The sequence below is a fragment of the Trifolium pratense genome, linkage group LG4 (assembly GCF_020283565.1).
Source record: "Trifolium pratense cultivar HEN17-A07 linkage group LG4, ARS_RC_1.1, whole genome shotgun sequence".
NCBI classification, from domain to species: domain Eukaryota; kingdom Viridiplantae; phylum Streptophyta; class Magnoliopsida; order Fabales; family Fabaceae; genus Trifolium; species Trifolium pratense.
Window position 1 is genome coordinate 16,724,317 of NC_060062.1, and position 23,675 is coordinate 16,747,991.

The 23,675-nt window shown below is 32.6% G+C and overlaps 2 protein-coding genes across 4 annotated transcripts; both read right to left on the reverse strand.

Annotated features, from left to right (window-relative positions):
- Window positions 1-1,922: 1,922 nt before the first annotated feature.
- LOC123919894 (shugoshin-1-like) lies at window positions 1,923-5,583 on the reverse strand. Of its 3 annotated transcripts, none has more exons than XM_045971920.1 (9): window positions 5,281-5,583; window positions 5,174-5,211; window positions 4,896-5,004; window positions 3,984-4,007; window positions 3,807-3,875; window positions 3,155-3,205; window positions 2,930-3,020; window positions 2,775-2,841; window positions 1,923-2,364 (listed from the first exon to the last, which is right to left on the reverse strand). In XM_045971920.1, the coding sequence occupies exons 1-9, from the start codon at window positions 5,431-5,433 to the stop codon at window positions 2,091-2,093; spliced, it is 876 nt and encodes a 291-aa protein (XP_045827876.1). In that variant the 5' UTR covers window positions 5,434-5,583; the 3' UTR covers window positions 1,923-2,090. The 3 variants fall into 3 exon arrangements, with proteins under 3 accessions (XP_045827876.1, XP_045827874.1, XP_045827873.1); XM_045971918.1 differs by having other exon boundaries at window positions 1,923-2,361; window positions 2,930-3,044; XM_045971917.1 differs by having other exon boundaries at window positions 2,930-3,044.
- A 9,442-nt stretch (window positions 5,584-15,025) lies between these two features.
- Window positions 15,026-20,210, reverse strand: LOC123919895. Its single transcript, XM_045971921.1, has 12 exons — window positions 19,937-20,210; window positions 19,456-19,630; window positions 19,294-19,356; window positions 19,093-19,198; window positions 18,513-18,617; window positions 18,340-18,416; window positions 18,141-18,258; window positions 17,845-17,917; window positions 17,446-17,637; window positions 17,207-17,324; window positions 15,471-15,695; window positions 15,026-15,389 (listed from the first exon to the last, which is right to left on the reverse strand). The coding sequence occupies exons 1-12, from the start codon at window positions 20,005-20,007 to the stop codon at window positions 15,348-15,350; spliced, it is 1,365 nt and encodes a 454-aa protein (XP_045827877.1). The 5' UTR covers window positions 20,008-20,210; the 3' UTR covers window positions 15,026-15,347.
- Window positions 20,211-23,675: the final 3,465 nt, after the last annotated feature.

The following is a 23,675-nucleotide window of genomic DNA, read 5'->3' on the forward strand; positions in this document are numbered from 1 at the left end:
GTTTTAGGGAATTCATTTTCAAGAAACAAAAACACTACTTAAAATAGAAACACATTCAAAATATTTTAGGCCCAATCATTGCTCTGATCATGTTAGATGTAGCTGAATACCCCAACTGGTCTTCTAGGGAAGAAGAGCCTAATTTGGGTAACTATCATGGCTAGTATTATGTAACTGACTGGACTAGTACAACATGGCGAGTGGCTGGTAACTGCCACGACGAGTATCACATAACATAACGGATTGGACTATTGCCACATATGGTTGATAACATGGATTTATATTCTCACTTAATTCAATCATACAAAATCATTTATATTCTCACTTAATTTTATATCATTTTAAAATTTATATTCTCACTCAATTCAATCATACAAAATCATTTATATTTTTTTTTTATGGCATGTCTCATACAACTTACCACTCTCAACAATCATCTAACAAGGTTATAGTATGATATCTAATTTTGTAAAAGTGGGGGGAAAAGCACATGAAAATTCAGGTGAAAAAAGAACATGGACCTATTAAACAAACCATCATAATAAGAACATGGATCAAGAGCTTTGAAAAAAAGTGTACGATTTTAGCTTGAGTTAAAATAATAATATATAATAATATATAATTTGTAACAAAAAAAATAAAATAATATATAATAGAATGCACATCATTGTCTTTATCACCAAAAAGAAACGATTAGCATTGTAATTATGCATAAAAATGGAAAGAAAAGCAACCAAAGAGAAGGAAGGACCCACACGGTTTCTCCATAAAGATTTTGATTCTTGGAATAACATGGATGATGCTTACTCTCACAAAGCACCAAAGAATTGTGATATTATTGACTATAAGTCTAGTGTCACATGGTTGCACAATTTCGATTTGGTGAGAAATCACCTATCAAGAAAAAGTTCTCATGGCTTTAAGACCTTAAAGCTGAAAATCATTTCTTGTGTCATTTTCTTTTCTTTAATTTAATGTTTTGTTTACTTTTTTATTTTAAATTTGGGTCCAACATCTTTAAGTAATATAACTCTTCCGCGAGTCTTAATTCAACTAACAAATATCGATATTGTTAAGTGAAACGTCTTTGTTTGAATTTGAACTCAGGACCTCGAGTTGTGTGTATAAGTTTCAATGGTATATTTTTTTTGAACAAAATAAACTCATTGTATTTCATTCAACATGATAGAAGAGATACAACTAGATGGATAATAGTGATAAACACTAGGATTAGACTGAACTAAAGACGCCATAGCAAGACTGTGAGCGACTCTATTGACCTGCCTCCTAACATAAGCTATATTGTAATTACATTAGAAAGAAAGTTTCCATGGTATTTGTCACTTCATCTTAAAAAAAAAATACTCTTAATAACTTGGACTCTAGCAAGGATTAAAACTTGAGTTGCAAGGTGAAACTAATAGAACTGAGCCAGAAAATTGGACTACTTAAGGCCCAAATATAAGAAACAGATATTGTAACAGTAAGTGACACTCTAATGCTTGACCCAAAAAAATGTTTTCTCTTCCCACCCCCCGTGAATCTTTTATCCCCCCTGAATTTCCAATTTTGCCCTTGAAAAAACTTCGGTTCGTAGAAACCGAAGTTTTTTTTGCCTTGAAAACAAATTTCGGTTTCTAAAAACCGAAATTTACTCTGAATTTGCACTAGAAAAAATTCGATTTCTGCGAACCGAATTTTTCTGCAAGGACAAAATTGAAATATTAGGGGTATAAAAGATTCATGGGAGGTGGGAAGAGAAAACATCCCCAAAAAATGTCACTCTTAAAACTGGTGATTAATTGGTCACTCTTAAAAAAATGTCACTCTTAAGGCCCAACTTTACCCAAGTTTTTTAAAGACTGCATAAGGACACATAATTGCATTTGCAGATGAAGATAACAAAAATCAGACCATGGAAATTAAGACTTATCCAAAGTGTGTACTATTTTCATTTAATAAAAAAATAGTAATGAAACTGTGAAGATGTAATATAAACTTCATGATGATAACTTAACAAACCAAGGACAACATAGGATACATAGAACATACATAAATCAACATCAGTGTATGATACAAAATCAGTTTATTTATGCTAGCCTTCTCATCTTGACATTTAAAGGGATTTCCTTGTAAGATGGAATCTTCTCAGCTGCCCTTCTCAAGGGTCTTCCAAAAGAATGCCTTGGTGCTTCATTTCTTAAACAAGAGTTTTCTCTTCTTTCAGTTTTTGCAGATGAAGAAATTGGTTTATCCGATTGAGTGATAGCGTATTGAGCGTCTTCTATCTCAAACAAATTTTCTAGAGGTTCGTGTTGATGGACCTTTGACGTAGCAGAATGTCTCCTCAAACTTCTTCTTCTCCTGTGTTGTACCAATAAAGGAGAGGAACTTATCACATTGGAAATTTTGAGCTAATAGTCAAATTTTTCCTCTAAATTGCGAGCATCGATTAAAGTAGTCACTGAATTTTACGAAATAGCAAATACATTCATGAAACTGTAACATGTCAGTTAAAATGGTTCATCTGTTAACTTCTTTGATTAAATGCTATTATGACATGACACACTAAAAGAACATATGACCTTCCATGCGGATACCACATCACCGCAAACTTACGTGGCACATTAAATTCATGGATTTCATGAATTTAATTTTGGAACTATGGTAATCTCATGTATGTAATTAATTTCAAGCACTCTGCACTCATCAGAACTAAATTTATATGTCTGGTTCACAATAAGCTTAGGTATCCAATGAACATGAGAACTAACCTATTGTCTTTAACTTTTTCTTTGCCTGTATTCTTTGTGGATGTGGAAGCAGTAGAAGAACCAGTAGCTGCAAAGTTTCATAACAAAGTTAAACAGAATTAAGAAGAGAATGTTAGAAAAATATGTGAATGAAGAATGTTAATCCTAGCACTTACATCTACTCCTTATGCGTCTCCTGTTCAAACAACATTGTTTTTCATCATTGCTAGTTATAGGCGATGGATGCGCTTCTTTTTCATCTTCTTCCTTTGCTTCTTTTTCATCTTCTACCTTTTAGCCAATCAAAATATACAACAAAGAAAGATTGATTGAGCAACACCATTCATCAATGCCTTCATTCAATATGAAAAAAATAAGTGAAGAGTTTATTGATAAGGCACCTTTAACTGTGATAATGATGCATTTTTTTCAGAGTCAATCTCCACTTTTTCCTGCAAAAACGGTTTGCTAGAAGAAGGGGGACACTAGTAAAGGGAGAACATTATATTAGACCTATATTGTTAAGTTAGCAGAAAACTAAGATCAGATACACCAGTTACTCAATGAACCTAAAAGATCGGAGGAAGCAAGTAAAAGACCATTTGGAGATGCATTATAAAGCGACATTCATCAGTTGATGACAAACACATTAGCAATGGCTATTGAATCATAATTTAAAATAACTTGGCGGTTAATCTTTCTATAAAGAAGGGAAAGGAAAAGAAGATATTCTATCAGTATCTATTATAAAGAAGGGAAAAAAAGCTGTTCAAAAAACAAAGGGAAAGAAAGATATTCTATCAGTACACCATGAGACAAACTTTCAACACATTTTCTTCCCACACACGACTTTTTACACATTATCGACCCGCTATTGAAGTTAATTTACTGCATGTTTAGATTCACTTTTTATTAGAAATAACAAAAATGATTCTAGAAAAATATAATTTATGTTATCACAGTTATTTTTGCTTTAAGAGTTATCGAACGTGATTTATCTCATGCATATCTAAACACACACTTAGTAACTGAGAATCAAGCTTAAAAGCACACCTGCATGTTGAAGGTCTTTCCATTAATCAAAGCAGCCCTCCACAATATTTCATGCTGCAGTGTTTTTATCTGAAACACAAGTACCATCAAAGTCACCAAATTAAGAAAAAAACAGGCTTAAGTAAGACGATAATTTCAAGTTCGTAAAAAAAAGAGAAGTCGGAGGAATGAACTCACCTTATCCCTCCCTAAGTTAAGCTCCTGCGAAATTTACCATAAAAAACACAAATCACTGTCATCACCCTCAAAGTAAACTTCAATTCAGTCCCTAAATTATCCTTAATTTTACTACTTAGTCCACACAGTCCCTAACATTTTGTCAAATTCATGTCCTCCATTTTTCGGCTAATCAAATCAAATTTTTAATTAGTCCTTCGGTTATATATTGACAAGATGTTAGAGACTAATGTGACAGAGATGTCAAAATGTTAAGGACTACTTATTACTTTCATATATTTTAGGAAGCATGTAACACAGACACAGACACTTCAGATGTGTCAGTGTCCGTGTCTATGTCGATGCTTCACAGTTATGGACTAACTAGGAGAGAGATACTTAATAAACTAAATATAGGGTTTATTATTAGAGGAGGGATCCGTTGACTCCAAGAGTAAGTCAACCATTGACTTACTCCGCTTAATAACTCGATAACGACATTATATATCTTCAATCCAACCGTTGAATTCAAAGATCTCGTTGAGTAGATCAACTCCACAAATTTTTATAAAAATTCAAAAAGTGTAGTTATGTATTCAGACTATTGAAATTCAACGGTTTTTTTAAAGGTTTGTCGTACGTTCAATTGAAGTTACTAGAAAAAGTATCAAACGGTTTTGAATTTTAATAAAAATTTGTGGAGTTGATCTACTCAATGAGATCTTTGAATTCAACGGTTGGATCGAAGAAATATAATGTCGATATCAAGTTAAACCTGTTATACATTATTCTTAAAATTTTAGGTTTTGGTCTAACTCAACCTTACAAAACCGGCTGATAAAGTGAGAATTATCTCTGCTTATAAACATTTGCATACCATCTCTCATCTAATGCGAGATTCTTAACAATTATACAACTGGAAAATGAACTTACCGCTAACATGAGACTATTGGACTGAGCAAGATTCCAATTTTGCATTTGCAACTTCTTCATATCAGCTCGCATTCTCTGCAATTCAGCTCCACTCCTTTCTAACATTTTACTGTTCAAACCAAATCAAGGAAAAAAAAAACACTTTCTCCAATTCTCCCAAACAAACAAAAATTAATCACTATTTTCCCCTTCTAGAAGCAAAAACAATAATTTCAATTCCATAAGCCACAACTACACGAATCACAAAACAATTTCAATATAAAATTGTTAGAGGATACTTTCTTTCTGCAAGGAGGTTGATTAAATTCGCTCTTTCCTGTAACAGAATTCAAAATCAGAAAAATGAATAAAAGGAGAAGAAAAAGAAAAGAGTAATGTGTGTTACCTTTAGGAGTTGTTGAATGGAATTGTTATCAAGCGAGAGTGGTTGGTTGTTATTATCTTGCTGAGATTGAGAAGAATTTGTGATATCCGAAAGCCTTTTTCGCATTATGTTTCCGATTGATTTCTTCGCCATTTTTGGTTTTTCCGTCTGCATGATTATACTGTTGTAACTGTCAATTAAACTTGTTAAGTCACTTTGTTTCTAGAGAGAGTGCGAACTGCGAAGATGCGAAGAACCGTAGGAAAATAATAAGTAGATTTAGTTCAGTGTTGAATGGAAAGAACAAAATAAAAGAGATAGAGAATTGAGTGTGGAAGAAGGAAAGGAAAGGAAAAGAAAAGAAAGGAAAGCGATGGAAAAGAAAGGAAAGTTACCGTTGTGTCGTTCGAAACTAATTTTCAAATATTTCAAAACTTTTTTTTATACACCGGTTCAAATTAACTGGTGAAAGGTGACTCCCCAATTTTCACTTTATTCTATCAAAAATAAATATTCTCCTCCCTTTGCTATAAGAATCTCCAACAAAAACTTTAGTATAGTGTGAAAGTCTAGGATTAAGAGGTCTTAATTCAAAATTTTCCAGTGATTTTTTCTATTTTGGATTAAGATATCAACTCTTCATATTATTTTTTTAAAATAAAAAAAAAACTTTCAACAAAAAAAATAGAAGTAGTTTTAGTATTAAATTTGTAAAAAAAACTGTATATTTTACATTTTTTTAACCTTTGATTCTTAAGAGAAATGAACCATAGTAACCTAGAGTTCGGCTGCACGGTAAATAAAGTCTGACAAAAATTTATTTTTATTAGGAATCGAACTCGGATAATTTTATATCTTTATTCTTATTTATTGATTCGATAAAAGAGATTATTGATGCATGTTGAATTTTCAATGCTACTTTATCACATAGGCCGAGCATCCAAGAGCAGGCTCAACCTCCTCCCTCTATTGAGGAGGTACAAGCATCAGAGGACACCTACACCGGATTAATTTTTTTTTGGAGACATGTGTATTGATTATTCTAAAAAAGATTATTTTTTGTATAACAAAATTATTATTATCAGCGTCTATTATGCACCCCCAAAAATGGGGGTTTATGGTGCACCCAGCCCTTTTTACTGCGGTCCCACCTCAATTTAATATCTGATTATTTTAAGTAACAATGCAAGATTACGTTTATGCCCCTGAACTCATATTTTCACTTTTCTCTTTCATCTTTCTCTTTCTCTTTCTCTGAGGAAGAACGATCCTCTTCTCTTCTCCACCCACACCACCGGCGAACTCATCTTCTCTTCTCCGCTCATAAACAGAGATAATAAAATTGTAAAAATTGGGGTTTCAATTAAACAAGAAAAAAGTGACACGATCCCTTCCATTGTAGCGGTTCATATTCTTTCTCGTTGTCACTGTCAGTAGCAAAAGCGGCTTTATCGGCATGTTCTTACAAAGATCCGGCCACTTCACTGGCTGGAAAGGCCGTCGTTACTGCCGTCGTTACTGTCGTCGTCGTTATTACTGTTATCGTGGTTACAGTTCATCGTTTCCGTCGTCGTTGCTGCTATGTACGGCGAGCTCTTTGGATTTCAATATCGCGTTGCTATGTGCGGCGGCCTCTCTGCCGGTTTTCCCACCGCCGCCGCCGTATCATGGAATAAAAAAGCGCATCAGAAGAAGTATGAAACAAAAGGAGGAAAAGATTAAATGCAAAAATATAGACTTAGTGTGGTTTTAATTGTGTCCATTGATTTTAATTAAATAAAATGAAGGTTCAGATTGAACATTATTTCCTCAATTTGTTCCAACACAGGTTTTTCACATCCCTTAATCAATTTCTCACTTCAATTATCCCAAATTAATCCCTTTTCTTAATTTGTTTTTGTCTTATAAAAAAATTGATTTTTATGTGTTTCCAACCACTTGGCGTTGGCAATACTGTTAGCATTGATTTCTCCACTTTATGTTCTTACAAGTTTGTTCCTTAATCTCTTGTTCTGAACTATGAAGATGGAAGCTTGCATTTATCTGATATATATTGATTTTAACTATAAAAAAAAAAACGGAAGAAAAAAGAGTGATATGGCAACCATTTTGTTGTGGAAGAGGAAGAAAAAATAGTTAAATGTTTGGAAAATAATGTGAGTCCAGAACTTGAAGAAGAAGGAAAGGAAGGGTGTTGTGTTTTTCAATATGAGTTATTGTTGTTCCTCATCGTGAGAGAGAGAAAGAAATGAGATTTTGGAATTTGCCCCTTGAAGAGATAAGAGGTAAAACATGCATTCATAATGGAGAAGTCCAATTTTGAGTACCTGAATGGATCTCGCGAATACACATCACTCATTTATAATTTTTTAATGGGCAATGTTAACTTGTGCATACATGGCACATGATAAGGAACAATAAATACTAGTAGGTCCCATCTATTTTATTTTGGAAAGAGAAAAAATTAACTTCATTTAAATAAATGTAAAAAAGTGTTTTTTTATTTTTTTATTTTGCCAAAATTACCCTCACCCTTACACACCAAAATACACCTTTCAGAGTTAGAAACAACAACCCATAATAGAAGCAAACAACCTTTTAATCACCAATCTATATGGCATCAACTGAATACAGAACCAATGAGACAAGGGGTACTCATAACAATCGCATATATAAACAAAAAGTCGCTCCTCTCTACCCTTGTTTAAACCCAGATCCGCCGCCGCTCCTCCTTAGATCCAAAATCCTTAAAGGTAGGTACCATGTAACTGCTGAGACTGGTGGTGCGAGGAGATCTCCACTCCGCACCACCTGGCTTTCTTCTTCCATTCGCGTATTTTTTTGCTCTGCTCTGTTTCTTCTCTATATCGATGGGGTTTGTGGCTGCCGTTACTGGTTCTGTTTTGACCGTGGTGGTGGTTGCCGGTCAGTGGGTGGTGTTTTTTTTCAGTTTCTAGGGCAACACTCCTTGGTGGTGGTGCCTTTTTGTGTCGGATCTGGAGGTTTTGTTTGGCCGTGGTATTGCAAATTTTTTTATAGCAGATGCTTGATACTTCAATTACTCATAGACTCATAGTTACGCTCATAGTTACAGGTCTTATTCATAGTAAAGAAATAAACAAATAAAAAATATAGGTGAGGGTAATTTTGTCTTTAAATTTTTTATGAGACACACTTTATGATGCTGTTTATTTCAAAGTAAAATAAGTGGGACCAATTATCATTTAATAGTCCTTAACATGTGCCCTATATGCACATGTTAACAACACCCTTTTTTAATAATAGTACTTAATAGACACTCAATCTATCCAGCCTATCACCTCTTAAAAAAAAATCTAAATTGATCCCACAAATAACTCCACATCTCATCAATAACTCTACATCTTTATAAACGGGTCCCACAAATTCTATTATGTACTATGTGAGAGAGAGTGCTTATTTGAGAAGTGGTACTTATTTGATACTAAAATGTGTTATGCTTCAATGGTAGTACCTAATAAGTACCATGAGTACTTAATAGGTACTACACCATTGGAGATGGTCTAAGAGGAAAAGAACTTCTGGTCTTGTGACTTTTCTTTCTTACTACATTTTGCAATTTTTTGAGTACACTAATTACTCCATTCATCCTTAATTATAAGCAAAAGACAACTTTTTAGATTCATTAAATAATTTATGTATCTGGATTATAATGTAGACCAAATACATTAATTTATACCTTACAATTCGAATTAGACGATGATAATGCCTAATCGCACTATAAAATACTTAATCTATACCTTACGATTCAAATTAGACGATGACTACCACTAATCAATCATAAAATACTTACTTTAGACCTAGAAATTCAAATTAGACGATGACTATGACTAAACGCATTATAAAATAGTTACTTTAGACCTAGGAATTCAAATTAGACGATGATTATCACTAATCCATTATAAAATACTTACTTTAGATCTAGGAATTCAAATTAGACGATGACTATGACTAAACACATTATAAAATACTTATTTTAGACCTAAGAATTCTAATTACACGATGACTACCAGTAATTCCATTATAAATACTTACTTTAGAACTTGAAATTAAAATTACACGATGGTTATGACTATTCTTCAAGGGCATGTAACAATTGTTTAAACGAATAAAACAAAATGGTTATGACTAATCACATTCTAAAGTGCTTAATTTATACCTAGGAATTCAAATTAGACGATGACTACCACTAATCCCATTATAAATACTTACTTTAGAACTTGAAATTCAAATTAGACGATGGTTATGATTGTTCTTCAAGAGCATGTAACAATTGTTTAAACAATTGTTTAACTCTTCTATTTGAAAAATCGAATTCTAAAATGCTTAATTTTGACCTTCGAATTCAAATTAGACATTGCTTATAGCAAGGACATAATAGATTATAGAAATTTGATTTAGTGCATTGGAATTCTAATTAGACGATGACTACCACTAATTCCATTATAAATACTTACTTTAGACCTATGAATTCAAATTAGACGATGATTACCACTAATTCATTATAAAATACTTATTTTAAACTTAGAAATTCAATTTAGACGATGAGACTGTTATTAAAACTAGGTTTATGATGAGACTGTTATTACGATCTGTCTATACATTCAGAGTCTGATGATCAAAATTCTTTTTCTAATTTGTTTGTTAGTCCAATTGGGTGTTATTGAATGACCAGATTGATGAAATTCGAAATATCCGATCAAGATCGATAGTTTTAGTCGAACTTCATAACCCTTTCATTAAAACTAGGTTTCTGATGAGACTATTATTACGATATGTCTATACATTCGGAGTCCGATGATCAAAATTCTTTTTCTAATTTGTTTGTTAGTCCAATTAGGTGATATTGAACAGTCGGATTGATAAAATTTGAAATATCCAGTCAAGAATCGGTAGTTTTAGTCGAACTTCACAATCTTTTCATTAAAATTAGTTTTTCGATGATACTGTTGTTATAGTGCGATTAGTCATAACTATCGTCTAATTTGAATTTCTAGGTCTAAAGTAAGTATTTTATAATGGGATTAGTGGTAGTAATAGTCTAATTTGAATTCATAGGTCTAAAGTAAGTATTTTATAATGGATTAGTGGTAGTCATGGTCTAATTTGAATTTCAAGGTCTAAAATAAGTATTTTATAATGGCATTAGTGGTAGACATGGTCTAATTATAATGGCATTAGTGGTAGATATGGTCTAATTTGAATTTCTATCGCACTATAAAATATACTTACTTTAGACCTAGAAATTCAAATTAGACGATGACTACCACTAATCCCATGATAAAAATCACAATTTAGACATTCGAATTCGAATTAGACGATGATTATGCCTAATCGCACTATAAAATACTTAATTTATACCTTACAATTCAAATTAGACGATGACTACCACTAATCCATCATAAAATACTTACTTTAAACCTAGTAATTCAAATTAGACGATGACTATGACTAAACGCATTATAAAATAGTTACTTTAGACATAGGAATTCAAATTAGACGATGATTATCACTAATCCATTATAAAATACTTACTTTAGATCTAGGAATTCAAATTATACAATGACTATGACTAAACACATTATAAAATAGTTACTTTAGCCTAGGAATTCAAATTAGACGATGACTACCACTAATCCATTATAAAATATTTACTTTAGACCTACGAATTCAAATCAGACGATTACTACCATTATAAAATAGTTACTTTAGACCTAGGAATTCAAATTAGACAATGGTTATGACTAATCGCATTATAAAATACTTATTTTAGACCTAAGAATTCTAATTAGACGATGACTACAGGTAATTCCATTATAAATACTTACTTTAGAACTTGAAATTAAAATTACACGATGATTATGACTATTCTTCAAGGGCATGTAACAATTGTTTAAACGAATAAAACAAAATGGTTATGACTAATCACATTCTAAAGTGCTTAATTTATACCTAGGAATTCAAATTAGACGATGACTACCACTAATCCCATTATAAATACTTACTTTAGAACTTGAAATTCAAATTAGACGATGGTTATGATTGTTCTTCAAGAGCATGTAACAATTGTTTAAACAATTGTTTAACTCTTCTATTGGAAAAATCGAATTCTAAAATGCTTAATTTTGACCTTCGAATTCAAATTAGACATTGCTTATGCCTAATCGCACTATAAAATACTTAATTTAGACCTTATAATTTAAATTTAGACCTTGGAATTCAAATTAGACGATGAATACCACCAATCCATTATAAAATACTTAATTTAGACCTAAGAATTCAAATTAGATGATGACTACCACCAATCCATTATAAAATACTTACTTTAAACATAAGAATTCAAATCAAATGATGACTACCATTATACAATAGTTACTTTAGACATAGGAATTCAAATTAGACAATAGTTATGACTAATCGCATTATAAAATACTTATTTTGGACCTAGGAATTCTAATTAGACGATGACTACCACTAATTTCATTATAAGTACTTACTTTAGAACTTGAAATTAAAATTACACGATGGTTATGACTATTCTTCAAGAGCATGTAACAATTGTTTAAACGAATAAACAAAAGGGTTATGACTACCACTAATTCATTATAAAATACTTACTTTAGACCTAGGAATTCAAATTAGACGATGACTACCACTAATCCATTACAAAATACTTTCTTTAGACCCATAAATTCAAATTAGACGATGATTACCACTAATTCATTATAAAATACTTACTTTAGACTTAGGAATTCAAATTAGACGATGACTATGACTAAACGCATTATAAAATTGATACTTTAGACCTATGAATTGAAAATAGACGATGACTACCAATAATCCATTATAAAATACTTAATTTAGATCATCGAATTCAAATTAGACATTGTTTATGCCTAATCGCACAATAAAATACTTACTTTAGATCTAGGAATTCAAATTAGACGATGACTACGACTAATGCATTATAAAATACTTACTTTAGACCTATAAATTCAAATTAGATGATGACTACGACTAATCCATTATAAAATACTTACTTTAGAATTAGAAATTCAAATTAGACGATACTACCACCAATCCATTATAAAATACTTACTTTAGACCTAAAAATTCAAATTAGACGATGATTACCACTAATCCATTATAAAATACTTACTTTAGACCTTAAAATTCAAATTAGACAATGGTTACGACTAATCGCATTATAAAATACTTACTTTAGACATTGAAATTCAAATTAGACAATATTTATGACTAATGGCATTATAAAATACTTACTTTAGACATTGGAATTCAAATTAGACGATATTTACGACTAATCGCATTATAAAATACTTACTTTAGACCTGGAAATTCAAATTAGACGATGACTACCACCAATCCATTATAAAATACTTACTTTAGACCTTAAAATTCAAATTAGACGATGGTTACGACTAATCACATTATAAAATACTTACTTTAGACATTAGAATTCAAATTAGACGATGGTTGACTGCAGTCTGACAAGTGGATCAGTCTGTCGTCGAGTAATAATTCACACTCTAGTGTTTAGAATGAGTTTGTATCCACAGTGATCATGTCAAGGCGACTAGTTTCGTTTAGGAATTAAGATAGTTTTGCTTTCGCTTTGGTACGATGTGGTTTTGAGCGTATTTCTTCATTTTTTGCCCTTTTTTTTGCATTTTTCACTTTTCTTGCTTCTTGGTTAAGTAACTTCGTAACTTCATGTATTTGCTTGAATTTGGTTTTCAAACACTACTAAAACTACTAAAAACTAACATAAAATACTACTAAAAACATCATATAATTGACTGTCATCAATGGTTATGCCTAATCGCAATATAAAATTTGTAATTTAGAAATTGGAATTCAAATTAGACGTTAGTTACAACTAATAGCATTATAAAATACTTACTTTGGACCTATGAATTCAAATTAGACGATGAATTAAGTATTTTATAGTGCAATTAGACATAAGCATCATCTAATTCGAATTCGAATGTCTAAATTATAATTTTTATAATGGAATTAGTGGTAGTCATCGTCTAATTTGAATTCCTAGGTTTAACAAGTTTTGGGAATTGGTGGAAGATGAAGAAGAGGGCCAGAGTGTTGAAATTAGGGTTTTGTTAAAGGAAATGGCTATGATTGCAGATGCTTTATGTGATTTGATGAAGACTTGTTTTTCTTGTAAATCTGCAGATCGATGAAAAAGAAACTCATACGAAACATGTTATAAGAAATTAGGAATAATGTTGAGGGTAAAATTGAATGTAGATATCTATAGATGTTCTCCTTTTTTTTTTAAAAGATCATAACCATCCATTTGATCTAACGGTATTTTTTAAGTGTCTCACCGGTGAGGGATTTGATAGCTCCCTCGTGTTAGAAGCCATCTTGTTTTATCTTCATTAAATAATAAAATATTGCTAAATGTAAAAACATTTCATAAAAAAAAAATGAATATAATGGGCCTTAAGAAAAAACGAGCCCAGAAAAATGAATAGAACCCATTACTCTTCTTCCCTAACCTAAGATATGTTGTCACTGTAGCGCACATGGAAAAATAATTGCAGGCGGAAGAACAGAAAAAAATTGCAGGAAGAAGATTGACCCAAACATTGAATAGAAAGTAGCATATATCACATTTAAAATGATAACTTTTCAACAACTAATAAAACATTTCTTTAAAACTAAAACCACTTCTTTTAAATTAAAAAGCCATTTATTGAACAAGGTACCAAAAAAAAAAAAACCATTTATTGAACCTATTCTTCAAGAGTTATGCAGCCTTCATTGCTCGTCTTCCACCCATTAATTCACAGACTAAAAAGTCATAACAAATCAACACCAAAGAACTAGGGAAGAAAAGGCAAGAAAATAGGAACAAGAGCTGGACGATCAGAGCTATAACAAACAACATGTATCTTACAAACAGCTTCCACTTAACAGTAAAAAATCCATATCTGTTAATTAAAGATTGAGTTCATAGAAGATGGAAAAGAAAGATAAAGAGAGAGAAAAGAGTGGAAAAGTAAGAGAAAAGTGGTTTCTGCAAAATGAATGAAGGGACAAGAGATTGAGAAATGGAATCAATGCAAGAGGGCAAAAACGTAATCACATAATGCTTTTCAATTTTTTTAATTTTTCTCCCTTAAGTGGGCCCACGGTAAAACAGTCAAAATGAGGGGGTGTATAAGGGGGTGCACCTTAAAAGAGTGCATAATAGACGTTGCCTATTTTTTTACGGTAACAAAATTATTTTTCTATCAACTTGAATTATGCTTAAAGAGACTGTTTATTTTATGTAGACTATATCAATTTTTTAATATTATTACATGCATCCTTTATGAATTTGACTATTTTTTCTCTCCAAACATCCTTCTGTTTAATTTTTTTATACATCCTTTATGAATTTGACTATTTGAAACTGCGATAGGTGGTGTATGCCTTTAAAAATACGATGAACTTGAAGCTGCAAATTGAAACAGATGATGTCATTGTGTTTTTTAATGTATACTAAATCTAATAAAGATTATGTGTAAGATAGCAAGGTACCATAAAAAATGACAAAAAATGTGTAATTTTGTTTTTTTCTCATTAGCCATAACATAAGACTCTTCTTCAAAAAATGTGATGTCATTTGTGTTATAATAAGTCGGAGTCATAATGCTTGACAATTATAATCAAAGTTACTTTTTAATTCTCCATAGTTTGCAAGTTGCTTAACATATAAATCCATTTTCAAGTTATTCAAAATGCATATAATATCATGTAATAAATCTAAATATAGGTTAACAATCCAACTAGAATACAAGTCTTGAAGTTACTATCAACAAAAATGAGTAAAATGTGACTACTTTTTTTCCTCAAAATTCAAACCTTCCTCATCGCGGTATCACAAATAGGGGGGTCACAAAAGAAATGAGAAAGCTCATTTGGACACGTTAAAGCATCAAGATATCTTTGATTCATGCCAGTCAACAAGTAGCAACAACCTTGACATTCGCCATGATACCGAAGACACCTTATACTAATCATTTTTAGACGGAGAAATGCAGAAGATATGAAGCCTTATGACGAACCTGAAATAAAAAGTTTAGATGCATGTCAAACCACATTGTAACCAAATAAGTGATTAAAAATAAGAAAATAATTCCATTCACCTTTGATGCGTAAGTACGTAGGTCTGTCGCTGAAATTAAGGTAGAGCAATGTTTAAGAAAAGAACAGAACATCTCGTAGATTTCTTGATCGTCTTCAACAAATGAGTTGGACAAAACCCAATTCTCAGTCAAAACTAAGTGAATGTACATCTTGAAGAAATTGCAATTTTTGTCTTTGAAGTTAGTTGCATCAAGTGATTTGAGGATCTCTTCTCCATTGTTGGCCTGAGAAAAACAATATCAATGTCACTCCTGATTGCAAAGATACTACTGCAATTAAATTTGGTGTTCAATCCTGACTTGTTTGAAAGAATTTTCTCATCAAAAGTCAAGTCCAAGTGTTAGTCACTTGCACATTTTGCAAAGAAATTTTGATGGCAGGCAGTGTACAGATATTTTAAAATGAACATGTAAATGAAACTGAAACATATAAACCAAAAATGCATTGCACTGTATCATTGAAGAATACATCTATATATATACAGAGCACTCAGACAGGACACTATTCTAAACGCATAATACATTGAACTAACAAATATAGAAATAGGCGAAGGCTAATATGGACCACTTTTACAAGTGGTCTGTGGTGCACAAGCAATATTAACTCTTAGATTAATCTACATTTCATAGTGATATTCTTCGAGGAAGGAACGTTTGATGTTCCGATCGCTCGGTAGATCCCATAGCTGTTTTTCCATTATGAGTGCAACAATACAAGCAAAGTCACAGCCACATACTAGATTGTGCAGGGTGGAGAGACTGACTAGAGTAGAGAATTGGTATTATCCTGATCATAGTTTTTTATGGAACCCGATCTTACAGTAACAATTAATGAAGCAAAACAGATCGACAATGGAAATCAAGGGGGATATTATTTCTGAAATAAATGGAAAATACAGAAGGATGAATATCCTACGGGTCCAAAGTGCTAAGCTCCTACAGATGCATGATGCACACTGCACATAATAAACTCATACTATTCAAAGATACCCCCTCGCTCTCCCTCACATCCCTATATAACAGAACACGTCACACAATCCATATGCTCCTCCCTGCTACATCAGCATTTTTAAACTGCTCCCTCCTAGCATAGAGTAGGCACATAGTGGGCTTGGAGCCTCAAACAGCTGATGTGCTAATTTCCTATTTGGGCCCAGGTTCTCCTTAGGGGTCCTATCAGTTTGTGTGTTCAAATGCTCTGATAGTTTTGTTTAGGTTAATTGGGTGTATGGTGGTGGGGGGGAGGGGGTAAGGGTGCTGACTTTCAGTAAAAAGAGTGGTGGGTGATGGCTGCTGTTAAAGGGAGCAGAAGATGAAAGAAACACCTTTGATAGAGGGTAAAAGGGTATGGGAAACACCACACAAGATAAAGTTGGTTACAGGGATCAAACAACACTATAATGTCCTTTCGTGAATGTCTACTGACTGATAGATCATATATATCTAAAGTTCACTTGACAATTTGACCTATAGTTTCCCAGATCTCCCCTAAATCTCTAACTAATGGACTATCGTTTACAATTCTTATAGTGCTTGCTTTTCCAGGACTTCTCCACACAAGTCAAAAATATCTAAGATGAGACTATCTCTCATGATGGTGCTAAATTTTATAATGTTATCACATGCATGCTAAGTATTCAAATAATCAACTGCTTCCAACACAAACCGGGCCCTTCATTTTAGTTTTTTTTATGCACAACCATAAATAAACTTGATGGGAGAGGCAAGTATCATACTCCATCAAAAAAAGAAAGCAGGCTTTGATAGGCAATAGCACTTCTGAGTTGCGTACAACGTGAACTAGCTTCTGAAACACATTCAACAATCTGGATGCAATTCAAATCCTCCGACACTCTGCAGATACCAGACAGCCAGAATAAGGGAAAAATGAAGCAAAGACGGCTTTTGGACAAGATCTAGAAAATAAATATCAACACTCAACATACACTCCAGCTTATTAGTTTACAGTACATACCTGCAAGCAATGAATTTTGCTATGTTCTCACAACTTGAGCGCCATTCTTGGTCAGTAAAGTAATTGACAATTGCTTTCATGCAGTCATTTAAAAGCACCAACAACCCCTGGAACTGACGATCTAGGAATAGACATATAATAATTTCTACTATCTCTTCAGCTTCTACAGTAGAGAAGATAGCTTTTTTATTCCTGCAATTAGAATCAAGACGTATGAGTTGCCAATAGCATACAACATGCTGCACTTCAAATTGAATTATCGACAGGTAATCTAATCAATGCAACTGTTTAACTTAAATGATAACTATGTCTCAAAAAGAAATGATAACTAACTAAGGATGAAAATGACAGATGAATTGTATAGGTTATTCACTGAGTAGACTTGCTGCTGTTGCTTACCTTATCAGACAACAAGAAGTGACAAGTGTGATCCAGGCTCTAATATTTTGGGGTGGAACTCCACTGTCAGAAGCTAAAGACAATTGACATATATTGTTCTTAGAAGCATGGTAATAGATATGGCAAGATATTTGCATTCCAATTGAAATAATGCGAATATCTCTAAATTAAGTGAAATAGAAAAATAAAACATCTTAATGTATGATGCTGAAACTTAATGTAATCATATATCTCGCAGAATAAAATAAGTCTCATCATAACATACAGACAAACTAGACTAGAAATTCAATTGATACCTGAACTTTCATGTCCAGCACTAGATGAAAACTTAAAGAGAAACCCATAAGTGTCAAGAGCGCTTCTCAAATCTTTGTACTCGGGAAACCAATCAATTTTGACAGAAAATTGATCAACCTGGTAAAGAATGAGTAGTAACTAGGTCATCATTTATATACGATACATTTGCTCTAAAGTTAACATCGCAAACAAGTTTACCTCCTTTCCAGAAGAGAGAATTCCACACCAAAAGTCACTGGAGGAGTTTTGGAGTTCTTCTTTCGATGAATATAACACTGAAATAACAAAGCAAAACAGATGTAAGGCAATCATACTATCATGCCCACAGCTAATGACAATATAAACATGAAAGAAACTGTGCTTTTACGTACTTGTGTTAAAGGCCCAAATAGCTACAGGTTTCTCAACTTGGCAAGAAAGGAAAGCTAGTTTTGAAAGCCAACCATTGACTAGTAACCCTTCAAGAAAACTATCTCCTGAAAGGACACACAGTATCAACTGAGATAACAACTTACAATCAAATAAGTCAGTTTCACCTAGCATATATAAGCAGTATCCTGAAATAACAGTCTGTTAGAATTAACTTATTTGAGTTTATCTACTATCATGAACACTTGTGAGACTGTTTGGAAGAGGTTATGGAAACAGCTGGTGACATGTTCATAAGCTCTCCAGGATAGCTTATGAAAACAGCTTATAATTAATGAAAACCGTTTAACTTTATTTTATCTTTTGCTATAGAAATAACATAAACACAAACACTTAAATGGTATGCGTCTTCATTAAGTTGTTTATCCAAATAGGGCTTAATTATGGCTTAACTAAGTGCGCAATTTTTTGCAATGCTAAAGAGAGATAGTTCAATTGTGAAATGAAAAACACAGAAAAAAAAAAGAAGACAAAATTACAGCTTCAAAAAAACAAAAACAAAAACAAAAACATCATAACAACCTTTGTCTGCAGCCAACTCAACCACAGAGTTTAGTTTGTTGTTCAAGAAAGATTGTATGAAGTTACAACTTTCGAGGTCAGGAAAGTCCAGCGGGGGAAAGGGTTTCTGCAGCACACAAAATGAAAACATTACTAATCTCAAGTATATCAAAAAAATTAAGAACATAGAGAACTTCTGAACATTTGATTTAGTATAATGACCTGATCACCGAAAACTTTTACCCCCCAAACTGGAATTTCACTTTCTTCTCCAAAGGCTTTCAACTGAATAAAAATGCAAAAGTAATCAGTAAAATACAATGTCAATTACAAAAATTAAAATCAAATGTAATAACAAAAGTAAAAAGAAAGTAAATATTATACCTGATTGTGACATTTCTCAACAATCCTAGTCAAATAAGCTTCCTTAACATCTTCGGCCTCGTATTTCTTCTTTTCCTTTGCCTTTTTCTTTGCTTTCTTATTATTCTTCTTTAAAAGCTTGTCCTGTTCTTTGTAGTGATCATCAAGAAGATCATCCAACCCAATAGCTTTCTTCCTGGTTCACATAAATTATAATTTTACTTGTCAAAACCTATATATGAAGCACAGACACAGACACGATACCGGACATTCACACTTGTCAGACACTTTCACTTTTAATCTGAAATGTCGGTGCTACATAGATTAAAACCTGTTGTTTTAATTAGTTATTTAAACTAAATGAAGGGAAACCCATATGAAAAAAACATAGATTTTGCATAAAAGTTGCAATTTTTGGAAACTAAACTATAAACCCTAAAAATCAGAAGGGGAAAAATGGTATGAAAAAAATTGAAAGTTGAAAGAGTTGGGGGAAGAATACCGTTTTTTGTTGATTGGAAGGGATACGAGAAGATCGTCTTGAACCTCAAAATCCAAAGGTTCGTCGTCCATGAGTGTTGAAGAGAGTTTGGTTTCCGCAGTTGAATAGTGTGAGAGAAGAGAAAAGCGCCAAAGGGACTAAGCAAAAAGCATTTTTTGATTAATGGGCTCAACTCAAAATTGTGCCCAACCAACTTCTAGCTATATTTTTGGAGGGAAATCTTTACTTGTTGTATTTGGAAAATTGGAAAATGTATAGCTAGTGAATTTGTCTATAACCAAAAAAAATATGTCTTTTTTTTTTTAACCACTCGTGTTTAGTGGTGTTTTTTTGAAAGCTTGGTATCTGGTCCTAGCACCGACTAATTCAAGAGGATCAATCTCACCGCCCACTTGTGGGGGTCCATTTAAAGTCGGAGTTTTTTGCTCTGTATGGACTTAGTCCACCGAAATTGGCACCAGGGAAAATCGAACTTGAGACCTTGAGAGGAGCGTAAGGACTCAAGCCAACACCATTAGACCAACCTCAAATGAGTTGTGTTTAGTGGTGATTGACGATGAACTTGATAGGAAGTATCACGGTTCAATCCCCCACAACTACGATCGGGAGGGAGTTATAACCACTTGATGTCAGAACTGACTCGCGAACCAAATTAAATTGGTGGTGAAAGCAAAAACCCAAAATAAAACTGTCACTTTTATAAGAACTACAAATATATTTTACTGTTAAATTTATGGAATTAAGTTTTTGTGAAGACTGTATCTTTGACCCATGATATCGGGGCGGATTTTAGGGTGGGAGACCATGATAGGTCTCTCACCAATGAGCCATGTGTTTTGTGGACCGGATTGAATGTGTACGTGATATTATGGTGTACTGTCAGTATTATATTATTTTCTATTTTTGAAAAAAAGTTTCTGATTTTTTCGGAAAAAAGTTTACGATCTTTTTTGGGGAAAAAATTTTCGATTTTTTTTCGGAAAAAAGTTCCCGATTTTCGGGGGAAAATTTTCGATTTTAGATAAAAACAATTCCGGAGGTTTTGTCTGAACAAAAAAGTTTCCGTTCTTTTTTCGGGAAAAAAGTTCCCGATTTTCAGGGGAAAATTTTCGATTTTAGATAAAAACAATTCCGGAGGTTTTGTCTGAACAAAAAAGTTTCCGTTCTTTTTTCGGGAAAAAAGTTCCGATATTTTATTCGGAAAAAAAGTTTCTGATATTTTTCTGGAAAAGTTCTAATATTTTATTCGGAAAAAAAAGTTTTAAATATTTTCTGTTTTTTCACTCTTTTTTGTATCAACAATACTTTTTCAGATGAACATTTCGAAACTATTTTTTTTCCCGACAGTACACCATAATATCACGTACACATTGAATCTGATCCACAAAACACATGACTCATTGGTGAGAGACCTATCATGGATAGTAGTTTTGCTCTATGATTTGAACCCTTTTAAAAAATAAGAGACAACAAGAAAGGAAATAGGAATAAAAAAGAACCAAAAAAAAAGAAAAGGAAACATGAAGTAATCAAAGAGAGGTAACAGAACCAATTTAGTTGTTTTTGGGTTTTGTTTTGTTTGTTTAGATTTGGTGTTTTTGGGTTTGATTTGTATCTGCAACTGGTAATAACAAGTGTTTAAAATAGGTATTTGAGATTTTTTGGGTTTAATTTGGAGTTTTTTTGGGTGGTTTTAGGTTTCTAGTGCGGTGGCGGCATGGCACGACGGTCTGGCAGCCGGAAACTAGGACTAGGGGACGGCGCCGGTTGAAGTTCAACCGCGAAATTCATCATGTTGATGAACATTGATGAAGGAGAGGGATAGAGAGAGAGTGGTTTTGAGAGAGAGAAAAAAATGTGAAATGAGAGATTTGTGACGGGTATGGATATATATACCTGTGTTTTTCATCAGACACCGTAAGCTTTCCATCACAACCACTGTTTTTCATTAGACAACTTAGACCATCTCCAATGGTGGTACTTATATTTTTAAGTACTAGTACCTAATAGGTACTCCCATTGGAGCAAAAACAAAATTGTACTTAATAGGTACTAGTTCTACAATAAGACATAGTACCTAAATAATTTTTGTGGGACCCATTTAAAATGATGTTGAGTTATTGGATATATGTGCTACTCCGTCCCATAATATAAACAAAACAAAAAAATTTCACACTTATTAAGAAAAGTAAAATATGATAATTTCAAGGTTGATTTTTTGTGTGTTTTTTGAAATAAGTTTCATGGGAATATGTAAAAACAGTTTTTATTGGTTATTGATTATGGGAAAAAGAAGAGAGAGAGTAAATTAAGTAAAAGTTTATCTTGAAAATGATAAAAGTTGGTTTTTTTTGCTTATAATTTGGGACATGAAAAAGTGATTTTTTTTGCTTATAATATGGGACGGAGGGAGTACTATTATTAAAAAAATTATAAATGAGTGATGTGTACATGTGGGGCTCACTTAAGTACTCAAAAATGAATAGCCCCATTGTGGATGCTCTTAGATCCTCCCTTTCCCTGATCAGATCAGGACCGTCTAATCATCAGACGGCCAGATTTGATCCCCTATGTTTTTGTTTTGTCTTTTAGCATTTTCGGGCCTCCTATCTTTGGGTTGGATCTGTTTTTGTTGTACTTACACCCCCCTCATTTCCAACCTGCACCCACTCAGTTGACCAACTTAGTTTATATTATTTGAGATGCATACCTAAACATGAGAAAATTAAATTAAGTGTGCTTTATAGACAAAAATTAAATTTTATGCATGTCACGAATCTTAAAGGCTTCACTATAAAATTCGGTTAAATGTTTCATTTGATTCGATTTATTATGGCGTTCCACAAAACTCGTGCAATGCACGGGGCAACAACTAGTTGTACTAAATAGAGGAAAGGAAAGAATTTAAGAGAAAGAATTAACACTATGTGAAGAATGAAAAAAAAATTATTTCACCACATATTAATTGTGTTACAGTGAGATTACTATAGATAGACTAATCCAACCAACTTCAAAACAAACTATCTAAAACTTTGGTAAACAAGTAACTCAGTTAACTAAACTAACCAAAACTGAATTACATCTTAAGAATTCCACTTGAGGAAAATGTGACTCAAAAGGATCTCTTCCATGAACACATGGATGATGAGACACATGCAATTTTCACAAAACATTTTCCTTCAATAATTATGATTATTCTTTTAGAACAAAAAAAGGTACCCTTGCTCGTTGTGTGTTTAGGAACCCCTTGTGTCTCCTCTTAGGCAGTACATGTGCTATGCGTATCATACAGCTCACATTGCAATGTAGTAGGGTATAGTCTAGTGCACAAACAAATTAAATGTTGAGGCCTTTTCCATTTCTAACTCCTTTTTGTTGTCCTTTCTAACTTTCATCATACTTTTCATTTCATTCCAAACCCTATCAAAATCAAATTAATTTGCTCAATTATTTGCATTGACAAATGTATAAGATGTTCCTTAACAAAAAATGTATAGATGTAAATTTAAAATGTTTGGATATACAATAAATTAAGACCAATTTGATTGACAAAAAGGTGTTCATATAGTGGTCCATAAAAGACCAATAACATTTAATAATATGTTACCATTGGATTTATTTAGAAATAAATAAGTGACTAAGATTTAAAACTGGCAACTTTTGTTCCATTCCATTAATTAATGACTAACATATTTTCGCTAAAATTATATATTTACATCTTTGGTCATGGTCTCATTAC

What these genes read in the sequence shown, in the direction of transcription:
- LOC123919894 (XM_045971917.1), bottom strand. Translation starts at nt 5,433, where the DNA reads ATGCAGACGGAAAAACCAAAAATGGCGAAGAAATCAATCGGAAACATA. An exon ending in CCAATAGTCTCATGTTAGCG is followed by an intron (nt 4,008 to 4,895) that starts GTAAGTTCATTT and finishes TAAATTTCGCAG; the next exon opens with GAGCTTAACTTAGGGAGGGA. An exon ending in GAAAGACCTTCAACATGCAG is followed by an intron (nt 3,206 to 3,806) that starts GTGTGCTTTTAA and finishes CCGTTTTTGCAG; the next exon opens with GAAAAAGTGGAGATTGACTC.
- LOC123919895 (XM_045971921.1), bottom strand. Translation starts at nt 20,007, where the DNA reads ATGGACGACGAACCTTTGGATTTTGAGGTTCAAGACGATCTTCTCGTA. An exon ending in TAAAAGTTTTCGGTGATCAG is followed by an intron (nt 19,199 to 19,293) that starts GTCATTATACTA and finishes TGTGTGCTGCAG; the next exon opens with AAACCCTTTCCCCCGCTGGA. An exon ending in GCAAAATTCATTGCTTGCAG is followed by an intron (nt 17,325 to 17,445) that starts GTATGTACTGTA and finishes TGGTATCTGCAG; the next exon opens with AGTGTCGGAGGATTTGAATT.